The sequence below is a fragment of the Vipera ursinii genome, assembly GCF_947247035.1.
Source record: "Vipera ursinii genome assembly, chromosome: 3".
NCBI classification, from domain to species: Eukaryota; Metazoa; Chordata; class Lepidosauria; order Squamata; family Viperidae; genus Vipera; species Vipera ursinii.
The window spans coordinates 87,661,080-87,685,140 of NC_139516.1; the positions used below are offsets into that span (position 1 = coordinate 87,661,080).

A 24,061-nucleotide genomic window follows, 5' to 3' on the forward strand; every position below is an offset into this window, starting at 1 on the left:
GAGCCGGGCAGGAAGGGCGGGGAACGGGCCACGCGGCCCCCGGGGGGAGGCGGGGCGGAAGGAGGAGAGGGGGAGGAGCCACGACACCTGTGAGCAAGATGGCGGGGGCTCCGGCCGAGGTGGCTTCTCTTCCTCAGCCGGGGCGATGCGCCTATTTCGTGGAGCGGAAGAAGCGCTTTTGCAAGATGGTGCCGGCGCAGGGCAGGCGCTTCTGTGGCGAGCACAGCGCCGAGGAGGTAGTAAGGGGGAGAGCGAGACAAGCGAACGATCCGTTTCATTTGTAAAAGAAGCTTTTGTTTCAGTGAGCTTCCAGTTTTATCTTTTCTGACCACAGGCGGAGGGAGGAAGGAAATTCAGCTTGATCAGGTCGCCTGCGTGTCATATATGTAGAGTGTGTGTACACACACCCACACACCTTGATCAGTTCGCCTGCGTGTCATATATGTAGAGTGTGTGTACACACACGCACAGACACCTTGATCAGGTCGCCTGCGTGTCATATATGTAGAGTGTACACACACACACACACCCCTTGATCAGGTCGCCTGCGTGTCATATATGTAGAGTGTGTACACACACACACACCTTGATCAGGTCGCCTGCGTGTCATATATGTAGAGTGTACACACACACACACACCCCTTGATCAGGTCGCCTGCGTGTCATATATGTAGAGTATGTACACACACACACACACCTTGATCAGGTCGCCTGCGTGTCATATATGTAGAGTGTGTACACACACACACACCCCTTGATCAGGTCGCCTGCGTGTCATATATGTAGAGTCTGTACACACACGCACACACGAGATGCTAGATTTTTCTGGTTCATCCCGTTTTTATCTCTTACTTCCATCCGGTATAAAATTTCCGTCTGCCACCCGGTACTGGAAATTATTCTGATGATTGTGAACGTGATTACATGTTTAGGGCAAGTTTTGCTGGGTTGGAGGAGGCTGCCTCCTGCCATGCATAGAGAAAATGTTGCCATCGACTTAGAAAACAAGTAATGTACAAGTGGAAAACAGGCAGTGGCAGAATACAGAGTTCTTTAAAAAAAACCACAAGTGCCTCAGATAATTTTTTCCAAGGAAGTTTTCTCTTTCACATCACCCCTGGATATAAGTCACCTTTTAAGGCAGCATATTGTTGATTCCAGTGTAAATCAATTCTATTATGTTCTGTCCCCACCCCACCAATTCCATTATGTTACATCTATATCAATTGGGACTCGCTTTTATTTTGGGGGGGATGTGGAGCTGAAAAAGGGTATGATTTAAAGTTTTAGTAAATTGTTTACTTTTTTTAACTAGGAAGAACATAAAAGGAAAAGAATCCCTTGTCCTTTGGATCCAAAACAGTAAGCAAGAGTACATTGTGTGATTTTTTTTTAAAAAAAAGAACAACGAATAGCATTGTTAATTTGTTTATTTTTAATTTTAGCACTGTGTATGAAGATCAGCTACAAAAACATTTGAAAAAGTGTAATTCAAGAGAGAAGCCAAAGCCTGTAAGTGTCATTGAAACTGCTTGAAATAAAATTAAGGGGGATTTTCTAGGGGCATACTAGCAGAACTGCTTCCAGTAATACCCTGATGAAAGTAAGGATATTTGCAGATGGATGCATCACAGAACCACCAATAAATATATGGTAGTGTTTGTACAATAGGGCTTTATTGTATCACTATTCTACTTTCTCATACTTAATTGATTTTCAGAGATAAGAAAGACTGGAAAGTTTGTGAAGAAATATGGGAAGTTGCAAATAGAAGGCAGTTTATCTGAATCCTTTGTGGAATTCAGTGAATTTAGCCAGATAATTGCAAATGGAAACATGTTCTGGAAGCACCCAGAATCTGTTTGCAACATAAATGTGTCTTGGGTATTATAGCAGAGCAAAGAGGGCTGCCTTAAAGCCAAGAATTTCAAACTATAAGGCAAATCCTTTCAGTAGGTAGCAGTAAAAACAACAACAAACGAAGTAGAAAATAATAGATGTTAAATAAAGTCACATTTTGTTTAGTCAAATATTATATAAAAATTAGAATTCATAAGTTTATTACAGGTCTTATTGTGCTAATAGAAAAAATAGTCCTTGGTTCGCCTATCTGTATACACTTGTCTAAATATTACAAATGATAACTTTATGATTGTTTCGTGCTATAGGTACAATCAAACTCCAGAATGATTTTGTTTTTTCTTAAATCATTTAAAACTTAATGCGTGTAAATACTGGAAAAGAGAGTAATAATTACTCTATAACATATTTCCATATTTCATTTAAGGTCTACTTTATTAAAGATATTAATGCAGGACTGAAAAATGAAACAGAATTATCTGAAGAACAGGTGAATAAATGTCTTAAATATATTTTGAACTGCTAGAAGAGATAAATGCTGCTTTTTAAAAATCCATTATTTTTATTTATTAAATTTATATGCTGCCTATCTCAATAGCTTGTTTGATATTGTGACTTAGGCGCTGGCCTAGAAACCAGGAGACTGTGAGTTCTAGTCCTGGCTTAGGCATGAAAACTGGCTAGGGCACACCCACCTCACAGAATTGTGCAAAAATTTGAAGCAGAAATATTAGGTACGTTTGCTGCATTGGGTTGACCAGAAAGATGTGTAGACAGACAGACAAACATATAGGATTAAAATATAATAATAATATATTTAGTGAGAATGTTATAGAAAAATGCTGTTTTATAGAAGTTGCAGAGATAACAAATACCATACCATTGGCCATTGTTTGTTGCAGAATTATAGCAGCAAGATATTTGGTCTTGGCAATTAAATATATCTAGTGCTATTTGAGCAGCAGAAAGAAAAATCCTGGTGTTGGAATGGACAGAAGCATTTATTTTGCCGTGACATCCAAGTGTTTTTCCACATGATGGCTCAAGAACTGGCAGAAAAGTATGCTAGCTTTAAAAAATGCTGACTGCACTGTACCTTTTCTATATAGATCAGGCATGTCAAACTCGCGACATCACGTGATGTCGCGTGACATATTGCAACTTTTTCTCCATTGCCAGCAATGGGGTGAGCGCAGTTTTCAGTATGATGCATCTGGCTCGCAGGCCAGCAGTTTGACTTTCCTGATGTAGATAGATATAGGATTTGAATACAGATGTTGTGTAGCATGCAATTCAAAAATTATATCAAGTGTTGTAAAAAAGAGAGCAATACATAGGATACAAACACCCATCCCCCAATAACCTGAAGGCTTGATATGGTTACCCTTATTGGCACCGACTGATTGAAAACAAAACAAAAGGAAAAGCTTTTCCACTCCTGTGAATTGTACTGTATTTATTACTGTTCTTGTCCTTCATCTAAATATATTTTCTACTCAAGGAGAATTGGATATTGTTTAGATCCTATCCGATGTAGTACAATTTTTGGACTTATTTTTGCTTTGTATAGATGGGTTTCTATAAACAAAGTAAGAAATATTCTATGTCCATTCTAGCAGGTACGAATTTCTGCACTTTCTAAACAAGAACTAGAGAACTTAATTAGGAAGCTTAAAAAAGCAAATAACGGTAAGTATTTTATTTTTATGTGGGTAATCACACAATATAAACGATGAAATAATTCAAAATAACTGTTTTGTTATTTAATGGATTTCGATATGTATGAGAATTACATTGTAAAGTTATTTACAATGTAGACAGTGTAAACTACATTATAAAGTTGTTTACATTTAAAATATTTGCAAAATCGGATATTAGTTTTCTCATACAATAACAACAGACATTTGAGAGAATATTTACATTGTTAATTTAATTCAAACTCAAACACACAATTCTTCATTCTATTCTCAGCTATAAATTATGTACTTAAGGACCAAATCCTTTCTCATCATGCCTTAGAAGAAGCCCTAAACGATCCCCAGAATGGAGATGCAGCTTTTAAACATTTAAAGCAACAGGTAGATGTCTTATAAAAAATAATATATTTAGTATAATTTCTTGTTCTAAATAAATTGCTTTCTAGTGGCTGAATTATTGTTCCCTTGAAAACACTGATAATTTTATACATGTTTTTTTTAATCTGTTTAATCCACAACCCTAGATTTCCCTAACATCTCATAAGAATATTAATGAACCTTATTTTCTTTTAGGTATGTTGTAAAGTCGTTCAGGATTTTTTTGTTCTAGGTTTTGCAAAAGAAAATTAATTTTTGTAGTAAATATTAAAAATAAATGTCAGCGTGGAAGAATTAGTTTTCTAAATTTACTGAAAATATAATTTATAATAATAGTAATAATAATAATATAATATAATGTCATGCAAATAATAAGTCATGCAAAACCTAAGGAAGATAGTATTTGGCTATAGGATTAAATCATAAAGCCCATGCATTTTGGAAGAATTACAATAATACAATAGCGTTTCAAAAATCTATGGCTGATTTTAGGATTCATTAATGCTTAATTCAAATAGTACAATGAATATCTTTGCTGGTTCATAAATAAACTTGATGTCTATAGGCTTCTATATTAGGTAACATGAAAAGATTGCATTTGCTTGGACCAGGGAACTGTTTTGTGGAATTCGGAGCCGGACGAGGAAAACTGTCCCACTGGTTGGATATAGCTTTACAGGATGTCCAAGATGTTAATTTTCTTCTTGTTGAAAGGGCATCTACCAGGTTCAAGGTAAGGCAATTATTGCTATAGTTAAAATTAACATTTTAATAATGCAATATGTCAAAAATGTAAAAACATTTTTTAAAATTATTAGATTTTGAATCTTGCCAGTGCTAAACATTTTTGTCCAGGTTGTAAAATACAACCAGTGTATATATACCCAATATGTCATAATAATTTGTAGTTTGACCCTGCAGGTAGATGGCAAACACAGAAAATTAAAATTAACATTTTAATAATGCAATATGTCAGAAATGTAAGAACATTTTTTAAAATTATTAGATTTTGAATCTTGCCAGTGCTAAACATTTTTGTCTAGGTTGTAAAATACAACCAGTGTATATATACCTAATATGTCATAATAATTTGTAGTTTGACCCTGCAGGTAGATGGCAAACACAGAAAACGTTACTTTGAGAGGCTTCAAGTTGATATCCAGCATTTATGTTTAAGTAAGTTGCTTAAAGGTCTCTCTATGAACTCTCTGAAAAACAGTGCAAATGATCCTGTTTGTTTTTTTAAAAAAAATTGATGCAGGTAGTGTTCACTGCAGTTATGGAAGAAGTGCAGCGGCTACAGAGTTGGTTTTGGATGCTAAGATTTTTCTTGCTCAAGGATAGTGTCATCACATTAAAAATAAAAGAGTATGGTGCATCTCAGTAGCCCCACCCCCTCCAATCTTCTCTGCATTTTTCTTCCCTCTGTTTTCCATTTTACAGTTTTTATTAATTTATAATATTAGATTTTAGATTTTATTAGATTTATATACCGCCCTTTCCCGAAGGACTCAGGGCGGTTTACAGGGCATTTTAAAATCACATCAATATAAAATACAAAGTTAAAAGAGAATTAAAAGATTAAATTATCCCTGAAAATAAAACCCCAGTTAAAATTCTCAGCCTGGGTCAGAGAGCTCAAAGAGCCAAGTCTTCAGGTCCCGGCGGAATGAGCGTAGGTCGGGCAGTCCTGAGCTCCACGGGCAGCTGGTTCCAGAGGGTAGGCACACCCACAGAAAAGGCCCTCTCCCTGGGTGTTATCCGCCGGCAATCTTTTACCGGCGGCACCCTGAGAAGACCCTCCCTCTGCGAGCGCACTGGACGAAGGGAACTTGATGTTGGCAGCAGGTGTTCCCTCAAATATCCCGGACCCAAGCCATTTAGGGCTTTATAGGTCATCACCAGCACTTTGAATCTCACCCGGAGGGCAACCGGAAACCAATGCAGCTCACGGAGTAGAGGTGTTACATGGGAGTATCGGGAGACCCCCATCACAACTCGCGCGGCCGCATTCTGCACCAGTTGTAGTCTCCGAATGGTCCTCAAGGGCAGCCCCATGTAGAGAGCATTGCAGTAGTCTAAACGGGAGGTCACGAGCGCATGAGTGACTGTGCGTAGGGCATCTCGGTCCAGGTAGGGTCGCAACTGGCGGACCAGGCGAACCTGGGCAAAAGCTCCCCTGGTCACGGTTCGTATATGATCTTCAAAATTGAGCCGTGAGTCCAGGAGGACGCCTAAGTTGCGAGCTTTATCAACGGGGGGTAACACCTCACCCCCCATCATTAAAGGTGGAATAGTTTGGTTAGCCCGAGATGCTAAAAGAAAATTGAAGGGAAAAGAAAATCAGACCCGGGTCGATAGAGTTGTCCTGAATCAGCCAGGCAGCCTCGTCTCCGAAAAAGAACTCCCTGAGCACTGCCCGCTGAACTTTTATTCACCTCCAACATTACAAAAAACCTCATCAGTCTCATACGAAATAGGGTACATAGAAATAATAAGGATTACTCAGGTGCCTATGAGATCACACAAAAACAAGGTACCATAAGATGTATGTGAAGGCTTTATCATAGCGTTTCCCAAACCTCCCACATGCCAGCCCTCCTGTGAGCCAGGAGAGTGTGCTCTCACTGAAACCAACAGGGAGGCCCATTAGGGGGGGTCTGGAAAAGCTGAAGGGTGAGAAACCAAATTCTTGAGAGACCAAATTCTGGCCATTCCCACAAAAATAGGGAAAAAAGGGAGGGAAAGGAGAAGTGTAGAAAAGGGAGGGAGAAAAAAATGGGCATTGACTTCCAACTACCTCTAGTGGAGTAGAATAAAACAGTAACATCAAACCTCAACTTTTACGTAATAGTATAATCTAGCCATTTCTACAACAACAAATCTCTCTAGTAGTCAGTAAAACCCAAAATCAAAGTTTCGTTTTTATCCATCTCAAGCACAAAAGTCCAGAAGTGGTTTCCTTTTTCCCTCTGTTTCACCAGCTGCCACTAGTGATGTCCTAGAATGGCCCTCAGCCACTCCAATCTTCTGAGTGCTGTTTTGTTGCCTCCCTCTCTCTCCTTAGTGACTTGCTGTCATGGTTTTTTTTCCCTGCTATTTTTCCCTCTCTGAACCCCTTCTACTTAGGACAACTGCATTATTAACTGTTATTGTATGTGCTTTCCATATTCTGCTGGAAAAGAGCTTGTGGGAACTGGAATGCTGAATAAGACGGACTTTTAATCACAATCAGAAGGTGTCTTATATTTTATGACTTGTGGACTTCAACTCCCAGAATTCCTCAGCCAGCGTGCCTGGCTGAAGAATTCTGGGAGTTGAAGTCCACAAGTCATAAAAGGGCCAAGTTTGAAGACCTCGGTATTAAGATTTAATACAGCTTCCCTTCTGGGGCTATTGTTACAACAGTCCAACAGTACAAATTAATATTACCCCATAATTAACCTTTAAATTAAATCTGTGTTTTCCTATGGTAGTTCATTACGTATTAATGTAGCAGCATGCATTACTTTTAAGCCCCCAAATGTTTTGACTTACATGCCCCATCAGCAGTAACAGGGATAATGTTCAGGTTTCCTGAGAGTTATTGGCCAAGAATTAAGCTGAGGAAGGATGATGTGTATTATTCACAAAGGTGATAGCAGAATGTCATCATTCTGTTTGGATTTTTTTTTTTGACAGGTAAAGTTCCTCTTCTTGTGGAACAGAAACTACCTCTGGTAGGAATTGGAAAGCATCTGTGTGGTGCTGCAACAGGTAAAATAGTACAGCTTGCTCATATGTTGAAGATAATGCAGTAGACTAGAGTCATTTAAAAGATAATGAAGTAAAAATGCTTGCCAACAACTTTTATTCACGTACACATGCTCGCTAACATTACATTGATTACCATTGATGCTTATGAGCAAGGCTTATGGAAGTCATTAAACGTGCTTATTATTAAACAGTAATACTAAAGACAGCTTAAAATGAATGCTTCGTGATGGATTTGCGGCAAAAGTAAAAAAAAAGTGATTTAAACTGCGTGATAACATGGTCCAATTATAAATTATGTAGAATTTTCACAGTTACATTAGTGTGTGTGTGTGTGTGTGTGTGTGCTGACACCGCATGTAGCAATTAAAGATAAAAATAATCCTCTATTCACAGATCTTGCTCTGAGATGCTTAGTTGACACCTATAGGAAATCGTGTCCTGAAGAAAAGGAAGGCCCAGTAATTAAACGCCTCAAGACTGATTGTTCTGGCAAAATACATAGCAAGTGTGGAACAGAAAACTGGAGCCCTATAGCTGGAATTGTTATTGCACTTTGTTGTCATCACAGGTGTGAGTGGAGGCATTATGTTGGCCAAGATTTCTTTACAAGAGTAGGACTGGGCCCCATAGAATTTAATTTTTTCAAAAGAATGACCAGCTGGGCTACCTGTGGCATGAGAGAAAGAGGATCGGAGACCAGCAGAAGTGGCATTCAGAATAAAGGACAAAGAAACGAAGGTGAACATGATCGGGATGATATAAATGCTGACTGCGGTTTGGATAGTCTTGAAGGGTATGTGACTCACTTTCAGTACAATTGTCAGCCCACTACACAGGCCAGACTAGGAAATTAACTCCACAGGAAGACTATAATTTACTTTTATTGAGATTTACTAAAATAGTACAGTCTTGCAAGTCTGATTGTCCTGTACCTCCTCCTGCTTCACTGGAATAACATCTCATTATTCTGGACTTAAAAAATGTTTTTGCCCCTTTTGCCCAGGTAACTGTTCTTGCTTACTTCCAGTAGATCTTCCTTCTACTCTTAACAACAATAGGTTTCGGAAAGATAAATATTTTAAATATTTTCACTGCCAAAATGTGTTTTTTTATCATTCATGCAGTAAGAAAGTCTTAAGTTGGACTAGTCTTTATTCAATTAACATTTATGTCATAGCTGATTAATAGTACACTAATCAATGAATCCTTTATTTATATTGGAAGGAAAAAAAACAAGCTTGCATTGAATTGCTTGAAACAGTGTGAAAGTTAGTCACTTTAGTTTCTAAAGTTTTTTTTTTTGTTCCAGGCTGCTGACTGCTGACGAACGAAAGCAGATAGGGCACCTTTGCAAATTGTTGATTGATCACGGTCGGATCGAATACTTAGAGCAGAGAGGATATGAAGCTGTGTTGCAGCACTATACAGACTCCAGTGTGTCATTAGAAAATGTTCTTCTGACAGCTGTTCCAGCTCAGTCTTCGTGATCTTCCACAACTGCTTAAAAGTGTTTCAGGAGCTTCACTGCTTCCAGGATTTGCAAGTTTGTAACATCCAGGATTGTGTTTAACAAACCAGAGATAGCTTACAGCATTCTTTGGATCAGAAAAAAAAAGTACTACTAATAAGTAGACAGCTCAAAATATTTGTTACAACAGATCTGGCTGCATTTCAGTTTCAGTTTTTCTGTGCTCCAAAAATTTGTAATAATTACCGTATCAGCTTGGTGTTTTGTTTTGTTTTTTCAGTCCGTGGTGTCAGCAGCACCTGGAATATCACTGTCCGTATTTTCTGAAAGAAAAAAAAGTATGTGTGCCAAGAAATGAACGTTTTTCAGAAATATATCAACTTTGTAAAAGGTTTTTTTTTCCAGTATAAAAGATTAAGGCATTTACCTGACCTAGGAATCACGTGGGGCAGCATGACCTTATTTTTTCACGGTACTTAATGGTTATGCATCAGCTTCCTGTGCTCTTCTTTGCAGTGCCCACTCTGCCCCAGCAACTCTCTTAAAGAGGAGAGGGAAGGTTTACTCTCTCCAGAGCTCTGTGACCTCACATAAACCAGGATGTTTCAAATGTTTGTTTATTGGACCATTGCGGCATGGTCCATCTAACATTAAGACCATGCCTTTTAGCGCTAAAGCGAACAGTATTGGTACTCTAGTTCACGTGTCAGAATAGGGAATAGGGTGGTATACAAATTCAATAAAATAAATAAATAAATAATTTAATTGTGAAGGTCAGATTGGATATTGTTTTAATATTTTGGATCTCAACCTTTAAACAATATAAAATGCCACAATGTCAGGGAAATTCCAGTGTCACAAATTTGCCTTTAACAACTCTTAAAAATATTGCAGGTCACATTTGTCTGATTCAGACTTTTTAAGAGAGAGAATGTGTGGTGGTTGTTTACTACGAAGCTACCTATTTTGGCTTCATGCTTTCCATCCACAAGGCCACTATTGCTTGTCCAACAAGCCCGTCATTAAAAACTGGTTTAAGGTTACGTGCAAACTCAGCTCTTGAAAAATATGGCAGTCTCCTCACTGAGTGAGTATTTATTTTAAACATAAATAAGTGGTACCTTCACTGTTGAGTGATTCCTGGATATATAAATGCATGAACTGAATTCCATAGAGTTCTTGCTCCTCTTCCTCTTCGGGATTCTCACAAGGAGGAAGTGTCACTTGCAGCTTTAATGGGTTATCTCTGAAGTTGACAAATCTAGTATGCATTATATAATGGAATTAATGAACTGGTATTCCTTAAACTAGAGTCACTGTTTCAAACTTAATAATTTGACTTTTAGATAAAAATATTGGAACATGGAACACTGAATAGTGGTTTAGTGTTAATGTTGAGCCTGTATTAGCCCTGCATTAAATTAGTCTTTTTTCTCCCCCCTTTCTCACTCCACAGAGAATTATGAGAATCTGTTTTAGGTTAACCATGTTGACTTTCAAACCTCATTGGATTTCTTAAATAAGCTCTTGTTTTAAACTAAAATTGAGATAAAAATTATATGGTAGAGGTGTACACTCCAGATTGTCACAGCTTGTTTCAACAAAACCTAGTTAAAGATAACCATACTATATCAAGTTCAGATAAGATAGTAAATTATGAATACATTAAACAAAAGCATCTGATTTCATGGTTATACTTATGAGGAGAAAATGTGGCTCAGTTAGGATTATTTTCATGTTAACAAAAATTCTGTACCATATGAAATTAGTTTCATTGTATCTTTAGCCCAAAAGCCAATTTGGTATAGTGCACAGGTCGGCAACCCGCGGCTCCGGAACCGCATACGGCTCTTTGAGCCATCTCGTGCGGCTCCCAGGCCTCCTCCCTCTGCCATGTTTACTTTTGGGGGAAAAAAAGTGGCACTAAAAAGTTTAATCAATTTAAACTTCTCACAAAAAAAACCTTGCAAATTTTAAATTGATTGGTTGGTTTGTGGGACCGCCCACAAACCGTTTGTGGAACTGCCCACAAACCTCTTTGTTTTTCTAACTGCACTTGGCAGCAGTGGAGGAAGAGACGGGAGAGCTAGAAAGGTGAGTAGGGGAGGGTGGAGGCTTGCAGATCTGCTGCCTTTGCCACCTCTTTGTTTGCGGGGGGGTAGGGTTAGGGTTGCCTCCCCCTTCTCTCTGCCGAGGCTTGAAGCAGCCCCCGCAGAGAGAATGGGCGGTTTGCCTCCCCAGAGAGAAGGGGCGGTTTGCCTCCCCTTCTCTCTGCCAAGGCTTGAAACAGGCCACACAGAAACAGCCCCAGCAGAGAAAATGGGGCGGTGGAACGCTCCGCTGAGAAAATGGGGCGGCAGAGGCTGGATCCCCCAAAAGAAGTCTCTGCCGAGATGAGAGAACGGGGTGGCAAGCCGCCGAGAGAATGGGGCGGCTTGCTGTTCTCTTGCTGGATCCTCTGAAAGAAGTCTGCCAAGAGAGTGGGCGGCAAGCCTCCACCGCCCCATTCTTTCAGCGGAGCGCTCCACCGCCCCATTCTCTCAGTGGAGCACTCCACCGCCCCATTCTCTCGGTGGCTTGCCGCCCCATTCTCTCATCTTGGCAGAGCCCAGCTGAGAGAAGGGGGCGACAGAGGCTGGATCCCCGAAAGAAGTCTCTGCCGAGACAAGAGAACGGGGCGGCAAGCCACCAAGAGAATGGGGCAGTGGAGCGCTCCGCCGAGAGAATGGGGCAGAGGCTGGATCTCCCGAAAAAAGTCTCTGCCGAGAGAATGGGCGGCAAGCCTCCACTGCCCCATTCTCTCGGCGGAGCGCTCCACCGCCCCATTCTCTCGGCAGCTTGCCACCCCGTTCTCTCATCTCAGTGTAGACTTCTTTCAGGGGATCCAGCCTCCGCCGCCCCATTCTCTTGGCGGAGACTTGCAGAGCTGCTACCTTTGGCTGCTTTTCTTCCGGGGCATCCAGCTGTTGAGAGAAGGGGGCGGCAGAGGCTGGATCCCCCGAAGGAAAGGTAGCCGAAAGCAAGCTGAAACAGAGAGAAGGAGACTGCAAGAAGGGCGAGATCCGCATGGGCTGAGAAACGCTGATCTCGTGTTCCTGGCAATCTCCCTCAATTTCCACTTGTGAAGTTCGGGGCTGGCCTTACAGAGTTGTCAGAGCTCTCGGGAGGACGCATACACCCAGCCGCTGATCACCCTCTTGTTTTGCGCATGCATGCACACACTTTTTTGCGGCTCCCAGTTTTTTCTTTTGTGAGGGAACTGGTTCCGAGTGGCTCTTTCACTGTTTCAGCTTGCCGACCCCTGGTATAGTGGTTTAAGGCAAAGGTCTCTAACCTTTCCATGCTCAAGGACCAGAGGGAAGGAGAGCAGCTTCAAAATTGGTGTACATGCGCACGGGGTCACGCACACTAGCATGGCATTAGCCCCGTTCATGCATGTGGCCTGCGCTGGTGCAGTGCGCATGCACAAACAGCCACACACCTCCCACGGCGGCTAGCAGCCCGTTTGCGCCACACCAACCACCCAGGCTAGCAGTGCAGATGGGCTACAGACACCCACGCTAGCATCCCTGTCACGTCCACGTGTATGTGCAAATGGGGCCATGGGTGCTACCGCAAGTGTGTGTGTGGGGAATACACATGTACACACCGGCCAGCCATTTTCACGGCCCACTGGCCAAGAGCCCACAGCCCGGTCTCGGGCCACAGACCATAGGTTGGGGACCCCTGGTTCAAGGCATCAGCTACTGTAGAAATGAGGAGACTATGAGTGCCTATCCTGTCTAAAGCGCAAAGCCAACTTGGTAACCTTGGGCCAATCACTTTATCTCAGCCCTAGGAAGGAAGCAAACCAATTCTGAAAAACTTTACTTGCTAAGTAAAAAGCACAAGATAATTTAAAATATCACCTGCTAGTACAGTTCTAGATTTCCTTCCTCTCAGCTGTTCTCTAATAGATGCTGAGGAATCTGGAAACATAATTGCTTCCTAAGACAGTACAGTATGTCAGTTCTCAGATATTGTGCAAAGAATGGAGATGAGATTGAGATTAATAATGTATTCAGCATGTTATTAGGGATGAATCTGAGCGAACTTTTGAAAAGAAGACTAAAAACATCAGCCATGGACAACAAAGCCAGTTACAGAGCATTTAATCTTCCAATTGCAGCTAAGGTGGGTTTTCTCCCCCCCCCCTTACCTTAGATTTAGCATGTCCTTTAGGCATTTAGGAATATGTTGCAGTTTGTTGCTGGTCAGAACAAGGGTGGTCATATTTTTAAGATTAGAAATAGATTCAGGCAAATAGGTTATTTCATTCCTTTGGAGCCATAAAGTATGTAGGTTTTCTGCTCTGTGAAGTCAAGTGGGTCTATTCATTAGAAAGAACATCAATTGAAGATGATATATAATAGTTTGTCTTACTGTAGAATTTCTCATTTGGGCTATAGACCTGGAGTGCAAAAGTGAAGTGTGATAACCTTAAGCAATTTGGAATCATTAAAAGCCCGACTCCCTGCCAGAGAATCATAGTTCTCTGCTTGCTGTTTATTTTGGTCGGAGTTAACAGTACTTCATAACTGTTCCAACTTAATTAAAAGTTTTAATACATCTGATAAATACTGCAGATTTCCATGGGAAAATATGAACAGCAGTCTTCAGTGAAATAACTATCATTTATCTGTTCATCCTTCTCTAAAGGCAATTTCTGTAATTTCAACAGCAATGAACCAAACATTATTAAAAGTGTATACAAAGTGCCATCAGATAAAGATGAACCTAGACTGGCTGGTTTTAAATTGAACACTTTCTGAATTTTGGTAACCATTAATTATATTTTTCAGCTTTACTTTCCCCATCTGTGAAACAAATCACTGTTTACCTGAAAGATTTTTTTTTACAAGAAATGCTCAACAATACAACAATTAAAATGCTCTTAAAATCAGTTAAAAGAATGGGATCCAAATGGTATACATTTCAGTTTATCTACTTAAATAAATTGTTAGGTCATATTTTAAAAAGCCTTTATGTCGTATGACTGTTACAGGATACATATAATTCAACTGCTTGTCTGAATTGTATTTGTTTCGTTAGGTAAGTAACAGCCTTTTGTTTTTGTCTATGGAAATAAAACTACAAGATCTTTGATAATTAAATCACACGGACATGAATCGCATCTCTGATTGTTATACTTGCTTGTCAATATTTCCAGGGATTTCTTTCAGCCTGTTGCTCGCCATATCTAGCCACTCCAAGTTAGGCATATCTAGAATGACTAGAGGGAAAGTAGTGAACCGGTTCATACTCAGATCTAAGTGAGAAAGCTTCTTCAAGTTGCTCAGCTAAAAAAAGAAAAAGAAATAAAGAATCTTAGTGAAGATTAATTTTGATAAACCACATTTCATCAAATGATGTCAGCTTCAGTTATAATGGAACAGTGGGAAATTCTGCATTCTGGCAAGACATCTATCATGCTTTGCTCAGGGATCGAGAGGGAAGTGACACCTGATTCATGTTATTTTTGTGGGTTCCCCTCCCCACACATTAATGCGTTGATCCTGTAAGTGCTAAGAAAGCAACACTGAAGCTAGATCAAGTGGTGCAGGCTGGCTAGGGAATTCTGGGAGTTGAAATCCACACAACTCCAAGTTATGAAGTTGAGAAACCCTAAAATAGTACATTAGGTCCAGAAATGTTCAAAGTGGACTCTGGACAAACCGTTGATCTTTCCTGAGTGCTTCTACTCAGTTGTTTAACTCTTATTTTTAAGCTGCCCAACTCCATTACGATCTTGGATGACATATAATATATAGCACAACAGAATAGGGTACAGTACAATACATGATGCAACACAATACTGTACACTATAAAATGAAAAAAAAAAAAGTTTGGGGAACAAGAACCACCCTCTCAAAATCGGACAATCCCCAAGAGCCCTGCCAACTCTATAGCCATAAGCCTGAGGAAAGAGCCAGGTTATAAAGACTTCAACTAAATAACGTCACTGTCAGTGAGCAGTGCACAAATCTTGAAGTGGGGCAGCGATGTGATTCTCAAGGATTAGGCATTAAAGAAAGGAAATCTTGCTTCTTTAGTCCCATTTAGTGTTATTGCTTAATTGAAGGCATTGGGAGCTTGGTTGGATTGCTGCATATGATAAGCAGCAGCTACAGGTAGTCCTCAAATTATGACCACAATCAGCACCGGAACTTCTATCCGTAAGTGGGGCAGTTGTTAAGGGAGTCATGCCAGATTCGATGACCTTTTTTTTTTTACTGCAGTCAAGTGAGTCACACGATTAATGGATTTTCCTCCATTGTCTTTGATTGTTGGAGGTTTGCTGGGAAAGTAGCAAATGGCGATCACATGGCCCCAGGGGCACCGCAGATGTCATAGATGCAGGCCAGTTGCCATATGTCCAAATTCTGATCACACATCACCATAAGGATGCTGCAACAGTTATAAGTGCAAGGACTGGGTTGTAAGCCACATTTTTCCCCGTCACTTTAACTTCGATTAGTCACTTAATGAATGGTCATAAGTCAAGGACTATACGTATGGAAGAAAGGTGGCCCTACGAGTAACCAAGACCTAATTCCCTTTATTTTATAAAAAGAAATTTAGAATCACTGTATATAATTGCAGATAAACCGAGAATTTTAAGTGCCAAAATGCACTAAAAAAAAATGGGTTCAGCTTATTCTCAAATGACTATCTCCGAGTATATATGGTTGTACTATTTAAAGTATTTAAATCCATATTTCCTGTATATAATAGTTAATAAGGTCATCTGGAAATTAGGATACCCTGTAATTTTTAACCAAAAGTACATGAATAATGTAGGTTGGTTTATCCACAGCTGGCACATTTTTCATTTTATTTTGGTTAAACATTTAAGGTTTGATTTATCCGTGGATGGGCTTATATGCAATTATATATGATACTCTAGAATTTCAGAAAATGAGCAGCTTAATTATGCATTTAATTCACACATAACCTGAAGCCAGCATGTGATTTGTTTGAGGCTTAAATGAGATGGCAAAATTCTTGATTGCTTGTTCAACCAATCAAACTTTAAAAGAAACCCTTGACTTGATGTGATACATGAAACAGGCCCTAAGTCTGATTGCATTTGTATCAGATGTGAGGTCTAACCTAGAATACCTTCCATTCCCAATAGGGTATTTCTGAAGGACTACAATATTATGTGCATCTAATAATTCCAGGACAATTTGTATACTTAAATTAACCAAGAACCACATGAAGCAATTCTAAACTTGATTTATAATGGCAACCCTCATGTATACATGTACTGTTAATACACTGGAAGTTCATAATAATAATGTATTAAATTTATATGCCTCCAAGCAACTCTGAGCAGTTTACAAATTGTTTAAAAATACTTCTAAAACACGGTGTCATGGTTTCGACAGATGAAACTCTTCAAAAGAACCTTTTATTCGAGAAGCAAAGTATTGGCACTACATAGTTAAAAGCCCAAAACTGAATCCCCCTCCCCTGGGCACAAAGTAGCAAAGTACAATTCCCTCTTCCAATTAACAGTCATAAATCACATTCCCCAATTAGCTTGAAGCGCAGGCTTTCTCACCAGATCTCCAGCCCGCCAAATATCATCTCTGGGCACAATAACCTTGATTCCCACGGCTGACTTATTATTGTTATGACTAACTGGACTCTCATCCACATCCCCCCTCCCAGCATCATCTAACTCTAAAAGCAAAAGAGAAAAGATGGCTACATTTCCATCAGTTGTCAAAGCAAGAACATCCGATGTTAGCAGCGTTGACACACTGGTGTCAAACCCGCCATGTCATGTGACGTGTCGCGACATATCGCAACTTTGCATTGCCGCCAATGGGATGGGCGCCTCTTGGGTATGATGAAACCAGCCCGTGGGCCGGCAGTTTGACACCCCTGTTCTAAGAGAAGAAAACAATACACATACATAAAGATGACAGAAATAACAAACCCAGAACAAGGAAAAAGATAAAAAGGGGTTTTTTTTCATCACGTTCAACCAAGGTCTGAGGGAAGAAATTCAAAACACTAGCAGGGTGAAGGCCATTAAAAATTTAATTTATTATATGAAATTGCTGTGAGACTCTTGATTCAACTACAGAGGTAGTGGTATAATTTATCAGCAGTGACATCTCTCACTGTGAGGCTATGCATGCAGCTGCTGAAATGTTACAGGGAAGAAAAATCACCATCTGATGCCTCCACGTCAGTGACACATTTTGCATGACTGATGAGGCAAACAAGTATGTTCATATAGGGGAGCAAACGAATGTTCATTAGCTGCTCATTTGTTAGTTTATTACAAATCATTTTAAACATTTAAACATCTGGTTATTATGAACATAGAGGAAGACTATGATATTTCCTAACCTGATGGGGAAGATCACAGATGTCTCTATTTACTGCCAACTCGAGTCTTTCTAAGCCAACACAGTTGCCTAATTCTTTAGGAACCAATTTAATTTTATTATAACTGAGAATCAACTCCTGAAGATTTGACAATTGACCTATAAAAGCCAGACAGATTAAAGAAAACCTTGGTTTAATATTCACTTGCAAAAAGCTTCATTTTAAACAAAAAAAACCTGTTAAAATTAGAGGGAAAGGAAAAAGATCAAGAATATTAAAATTAAGAGAAAGCTTCTACAGATTTTTAAGACTCATTTTAGAAGTCTAACATTACTTCACTCATAGAAATGTTAAATTGCCCAAGAATTAATATTGGAAACCAATTTCATTTCCTAGTTACATTATTGATCCAGCCAATGACAAATATCCAATAATCTGCATAATTTACCAGAAACTCAACACTTTTTTCTGATACCTATTTCATTAGAAGTTTGCGTGTTCTCAACTCTGGTAACTTGTAAATAAGCCTTGAAGAGACCTGTTCTTTTTCCCTCCTTGGATGGGGGTTGTTGTCAATTGATGCTTTGTTTAATTAGGGGGTTTTTTTGTTTGTTTTTTTCCATCATTTTTATTCTGTTTTTTATTGTTTTATTGTAAGCCACTCTTAAGTTGATGAAATTGGGTGGCTCTATAAATTTCATACAATAAGTAATTCAACTGTCCTCAATTCAGATGCATCAGAGTTACAACACAGAATTTCCAAACTCAGGCCATGAGATAAGAAATTCTGCAAAATGTAGTCTCGATACACATGGAATGTATAGAAGGAAAGTTACTTAGGACACTATGAAGAAATCAGGAGACTAGAACAGAAAAAAAACCAGAGAAAAACATTTACTCCTTTGTTCCAGAAACAGCTGCTTCTTTCCAGTTACCAAATGACAGAAACCTTTATATCCCTTGCTGAACAAACCCACCAGTTCACCCCAATGTCTTTTTTAAAGTATCTCAACACCGTGCTTCTTGAAAAATAAAATTGAGTCAACTGAGGACCAGGAATGTTAAAAAAGAACAGGAAATTCTGCTCGATAAAGATAGTATGTGGTCCACAAAGTAGCTCTTATATTAGCAGCCCTCACGTTCCAGAACATGTTCCCCTGGAGGTATTTTTCACCACTATTTTCTTAACATTTCAAAAAGACTGTGAGACAATTCTGTTTTAACATCCCTTTGAGGATGAATAATTGTAGCAGCCATGTATATTGTTATATAGTTTATGTGTGTTGTTTATTCAGAGTAGTAGTCCTTTGTTCTCCTTTCTTGACTCATTGATATATGCACCACCCACAGAATAGTGATTGGATTATACAGATATTGCTAATAAATAATCTTGTCAATATCTGATGAAAGTGGACTGTGTTACAAAAAAGTACAGGTCAAAATCTATAATGTTTATAATGTGTCAAGACTCACTTGTTTTACTGTTGCATCAGTTTTATAAGATATTCATGGGAAGCTTCTGGAATATTGTGAAAACATCTCTTAATGCTATAAAGCACAATAAACATTTTGAAAGAACCAAAGAAACAAAGAGAGTAAGTTAAAAATGTAATATATACAAAGAATAGGGCTCTCAATTTCTTTCGAGCCTGTGCTGTTTATCAAGAGTTTTTAAAAATTAAGCACTTCCTTAATTTCAAGGAACTTCCTAATTCAAAACCCAACCTGAAGAGGTAAATCACAAGGAGGAATGTTGACATGAAACTCACCAATCTCCCTAGGAATTTCTGCAATAGAATTTCGAGATAGATCTAGGACCACAAGATTTTGAAAGCGACCAACATAGTTAGGGATTTTGATCAAATTAGTTCTGTGAAGCTGCCATTCCTGCAGGTAATTCAGTTTCAGTAAGCAAGATGGTAGAGTCTAAATTTGAATGAGAGAAAACAAAAAAGGGGTAGAGTCTCTAAGCACACCAGATCAGACATGTCAAACACAAGGCCCGGAGGCCGGATCCGGCCTGCGAAGTGGTTTCATGTGGCCCGTGAAGCCATCCTGGAAACAGTGAGGGAACGGCCCCCACTGCCTTGGCCCTGGCCCAGAGACCCTCCTTCTGCCAGAGGCCCTCAGATCTGTCCCACTCCTGCCCAGGCCTCCATAGGCACCCTTGATGTGAACGATATAGAGCTGGCCACGCCCACCCAGTAGGCCATACGCACTCTAGCCACACCCACCCAGTAGGCCATGCCCACCCTGGCCATACCCACCCAGCCCCCTGACGGCAACCACAATGCTGATGCGGCCCTCAATGAAATTGAGTTTGACACCTCTGCACCAGATCAATAACTCTACAGGCAGTCCTCAATTTGTGACCACAACTGGGAAGTGCACCCAATTTAACAACCATTTTGCCATAGTTGTTAAGTGAATCGTATGGTTGTTAGACATGCCTGGTTTTCCCCTCATTGCCTTTGTTTCTTGGAAGTGGGCTGGGAAGGTTGCAAATGGTGGTCATATGACCTGGGACACTGTAGCCATTGTAAATACATGCCAGCTACTAAGTGCCTGAAGTCTGATCACATGAACCTGGGGGATGCTGTGACAGTCTTAAGTATGAGGACCAATTAAACGTTACTTTTTTCAGTGCCGTTGGAAATTCAAACAATTGATAAAAGAATGTACGATAAGGGCTACCTGTACATTAAAAGGTTACAACAGTCAGTTTCAGGAACTAAAGAAACTGAGACAAAGTACAGTATACCTAACCTGGGCTACAAAAATATGGATAGCCTCTTGTAAAGAAAACTAAGACAATGCTGCCATACAGTGGCGTAGCGTGGGGGGTGCAGGGGGGGCCGGCCGCACCGGGAGCAACATCTGGGGGGGCGTGCTCGCACTGAGCTGCTCAGGGAGCCCCAAGGGCTGCACAGAGTCGGCTTGGCTCCGCTCTCGAGCTGCTCTTTCTTGCAAAGCGAAACGAGTCCGGCAGGTGAGATGGGCGGCCACATAAACTGAATAAAATAAATAGAAGCGCCCAACTCTCCGCCCAGGCTCAGGCCAACCGCAAGCGCCCCGCAGGCGCCCCGGCAGGCTTGGCCGAGTGAAGACGGACCCGCCAGCCGGCCGGCCTAGCTTCATGCGCATGCGTGGCTTTATTTAGCGGGGCTCACGTGCGAGCTTGAATGCAGCGGCTCTTGCAGGTCGGAGCCCCGCCCAGCCGCCCTCGAGAGGGACCCGGAAGCATCCCACATGCGTGCGACTCTTCTTGGAAAGTCTATGCCGCTGCGGGGTGCGTCTTTTCGGCGGTGCCGTGACATCACTTGCCTTGCCCCGGGTGCTGACAACCCACGCTACGCCACTGCTGCCATACATTGATTATCTGGTTGTATGCAACTCAGTCTTTTTTTTTATGAAAAAGAGATATTTAAGAAACACAACCAAGCAAAAAGAAGAGATAAAAAATAAAGGAACAGTAAAGAGGCACATAAGCGAATAAGGAATTTTCAAAATAACACTGGATTAGTATTGCATATAAGGATGATCGTATATAAATTCAACACTTTAAAATCATTGTTAAAATCAAATCCTTAATCAATACAGCTAGGTCCTGATTAATGCAGTTAATGAATCCCACAAAATGACCACATTATTTGAATTTGCACTATTTGAGCTGATGTTTCTATGGAAAATAGGATAATTGGTTCCAGTTTGACAGAAATAGGCAATGGAAAATTTCTAACATAAATTATATATGTGTTCATGATTTTTTTACAGTAAAGAATAGAAAGAATATATCTACAGTTTAAACTTATTAACAACATCATAGAGGCAATAGAAATGTTATCTAAAAACAAAAAAAATTGAATATCACTCCTAAAGGTAATCCTACACTGATGAAAACATTATGTCTCAATCTCCTTGTAGATGTTTGCAAACAACAAAAAGGTAATGCAATTTGGCATTTTTTAAAAATTTCTCATGCATGTTTTATAATAATGCACTCTGTAGATTTAGCCATTCCAGTAGCTTGTCCTATTTTAGTGTTGCTATGACATTAAAGGTAAAGGCAAAGGTTCCCCCGCACATGTGTGCTAGTAGTTTCCGACTCTAGGGGCTGGTGCTCATCTCCGTTTCAAAGCCGAAGAGCCAGCGCTTGTCTGAGGATGTCTCTGTGGTCATGTGGCCGGCATGACTAGACGCCAAAGGCGCACGGAACGCTGTTACCTTCCCACTGTAGTGGTCCCTATTTTTCTACTTGCATTTTTTATGTGCTTTCAAACTGCTAGGTTGGCAGAAGCTGGGACGAGTAACAGGCGCTCACTCTGTTACGCGGCACTTGGGATTCGACCCGCCAAACTGCCGACCATCTGATCGACAAGCTCAGCGTCCTAACCCACTGAGCCACTGCGTCCCTCTGCTATGACATTAATAAGGTTCAACTACATCACATTTTTCCTCTTAACAAGCCTCTTCTTTTTTTTTGAACTTGTTGTTTCCTTTGACATATTTCTTTCTTCCATTTTACATATACAAAGATGAGCAACATCTGTGCATATACTACCCTTGACTGCACAATCTAGCCTTGCATGAACTGAATTTTGGGTTCCATTAAACCCAACCTAAAATCAATTTACAAGTCACACTAAATCAAATATTGCATTGTTTGAATTCACATTAATCGTGCCCTAGTTATAATTAGCAAAAGTGATGCTGTTCTTGTCACATGTTTCCAAGGGCTCTCAGCCAAAATCAAATAGCTCTTGCAGGTCTCCAGGAAGTGGGGAAGCAGCTGAACATTAAACTGATAAAACAAAATATTGAAGCAAAGTGAAGAATGAAAACTCATCTCTTAGCAGTTCTTGCACAAATACCTGCCATTCCTCCTGCTCAATCCTTAAAACAGCCCTTCCATCTTCGTTGATTACTTTGCCTTTCAGCTTGGCCAAACTTGTCCTCTCTTCCCAAATAATTGTCAGTCTAGAAATAAAAGTTGTAAAGCTTTAAAGATGCATTTTCCTTATTGCAGCAGTTTCCAACCTGCTTTAAAACTTTTGTAGTCTGGAATTGATAAGGCAGCACAGCTGTTGCTATTAAACAGTGGAGCAGTTAGTATCAACTGTTTCTCGGAAACCAAAAGCTCCTAAATCATCATCCTTTACTGCATTTATAGCCAAGTTGAATATCATCCTCGGGCTGGCCTTGACATAAAGGAGATTTTAGTAGCAGAACACTGGAATGCATTACAACTGCTATTTGTAGAACAAAGCCAAGAGTATTTTGGAACATTTTTAAAAAAATCTACTACTTCAGTATTAGCTGGGGTTTTTTTTTTTTAACATTTTTGGAGATCTCCTGAAAATCAGAAAGAGATCGCAATTGAAATATGATCACACTTCTCATCCCAAGGATCTCTGAGTACCTACCTCCCTGCAGCCTTTTGACTGAATTCTTTTTGCTTCCGAAGCTCTTCGGTGATTTTCTGGATTCTGACTTCCCACAGGTCTTTAATAGCCATAAATGAGCCAACAGAAACCGCGGTTTCAGTCACAGCTCTTCCACATTCAAATTCAGCCCCCACTTTCATTTTTTTGCTAAGGTATCCAGAACTGTTGTGAGTGAAACAGGAAAGCCGTGTGAGATGGAAAAATGCCTTCAATTTCTGGATTTTTAATTGACATCCAGGAGAAACATCTATAGGAAGGACAAACATTAATTCACCATTAACACCGAGCCTATTCTTAGGAGTCCTGCGTGCAGACTTCTGTGGCCTGCCACAGGTTTTAGGACAAAGCTTGTCTGATAACTGTGCAAAATGATGGCAATTGAAAAGAACCAGCCATTTGGAAAGCGTGCTCCCAATTTTAGCTGCAAAGCAACAACAAACTCCTTGCCAATTCACTCCCCCCTCTCCAGGAGTGAATTAAAGGATTTTATCAACCACTTACTTGAAACCACAGATGGTTTTCCATGGCCCAGAGATTTCTGTACAATAAGAATTCCGTTATGAATCCTGATAGCTTTGTTAAAGCCATTAAACCCTTCCTGCCAGTTAGGACAGAGCAAAATGTCACGGCAGCTAGATTCTAATTTTAACCCATGACATTGGCAGGAACAAGTTCAAGCAGTAACAACCTTCACAAAGACAGTTACTGCAGCCATAAAATAAAAAGTTCTGCCTGTGAGAGAAACTACAATAGATTCTAGACCACCTAGATAGAATCTAATGACAGAGGTTATTAAAGACAAAGCTATGGTATCCCTCTTGTAACAAGAGGTTTGTGAAACCTGGACCATCAGAAAAGCTGAATGAAGCAAAGTGGAAGCTTTCTGAGTTGTCAGTTTACTTCAGATGCTGGAGAAAACTGCAGAGGTCTACAAGAATGAATGATTGAAAACTCAATGAAGTGAAGCAGGCTGATCATGGGCAGCACTAAAAATGAAACTACACTTTAGATCAGGGGTCTTCAACCTCCGGTCCATGGATTGACACCGGGCCACGTAAACAAGTGAAGCCCCA

At 40.2% G+C, this 24,061-nt stretch overlaps 2 protein-coding genes and 1 long non-coding RNA gene across 5 annotated transcripts; 2 read left to right on the forward strand and 1 right to left on the reverse strand.

The window, feature by feature from the left end:
- Positions 1-76: 76 nt before the first annotated feature.
- Positions 77-9,936, forward strand: TRMT13 (tRNA methyltransferase 13 homolog). Of its 3 annotated transcripts, none has more exons than XM_083359771.1 (11): positions 77-236; positions 1,316-1,362; positions 1,446-1,512; positions 2,288-2,350; positions 3,477-3,549; positions 3,832-3,938; positions 4,501-4,668; positions 5,045-5,111; positions 7,617-7,691; positions 8,085-8,484; positions 9,001-9,936. In XM_083359771.1, exons 1-11 carry the CDS (start codon positions 99-101, stop codon positions 9,176-9,178), a joined length of 1,383 nt encoding a protein of 460 aa, XP_083215897.1. In that variant the 5' UTR covers positions 77-98; the 3' UTR covers positions 9,179-9,936. The 3 variants fall into 3 exon arrangements, with proteins under 3 accessions (XP_083215897.1, XP_083215898.1, XP_083215899.1); XM_083359772.1 differs by having other exon boundaries at positions 3,480-3,549; XM_083359773.1 differs by having other exon boundaries at positions 93-236; positions 1,320-1,362.
- On the reverse strand, positions 9,245-23,566 carry LRRC39 (leucine rich repeat containing 39). The gene is made up of 9 exons (XM_083359774.1): positions 23,490-23,566; positions 22,968-23,235; positions 22,416-22,521; positions 19,314-19,470; positions 17,566-17,702; positions 14,353-14,498; positions 13,358-13,510; positions 10,281-10,420; positions 9,245-9,482 (listed from the first exon to the last, which is right to left on the reverse strand). Exons 2-9 carry the CDS (start codon positions 23,126-23,128, stop codon positions 9,436-9,438), a joined length of 1,047 nt encoding a protein of 348 aa, XP_083215900.1. The 5' UTR covers positions 23,129-23,235; positions 23,490-23,566; the 3' UTR covers positions 9,245-9,435.
- LOC310638586 lies at positions 10,127-14,327 on the forward strand. The gene is made up of 2 exons (XR_014492133.1): positions 10,127-10,246; positions 14,001-14,327. It is a non-coding gene; the product is annotated as an uncharacterized lncRNA (long non-coding RNA).
- Positions 23,567-24,061: the final 495 nt, after the last annotated feature.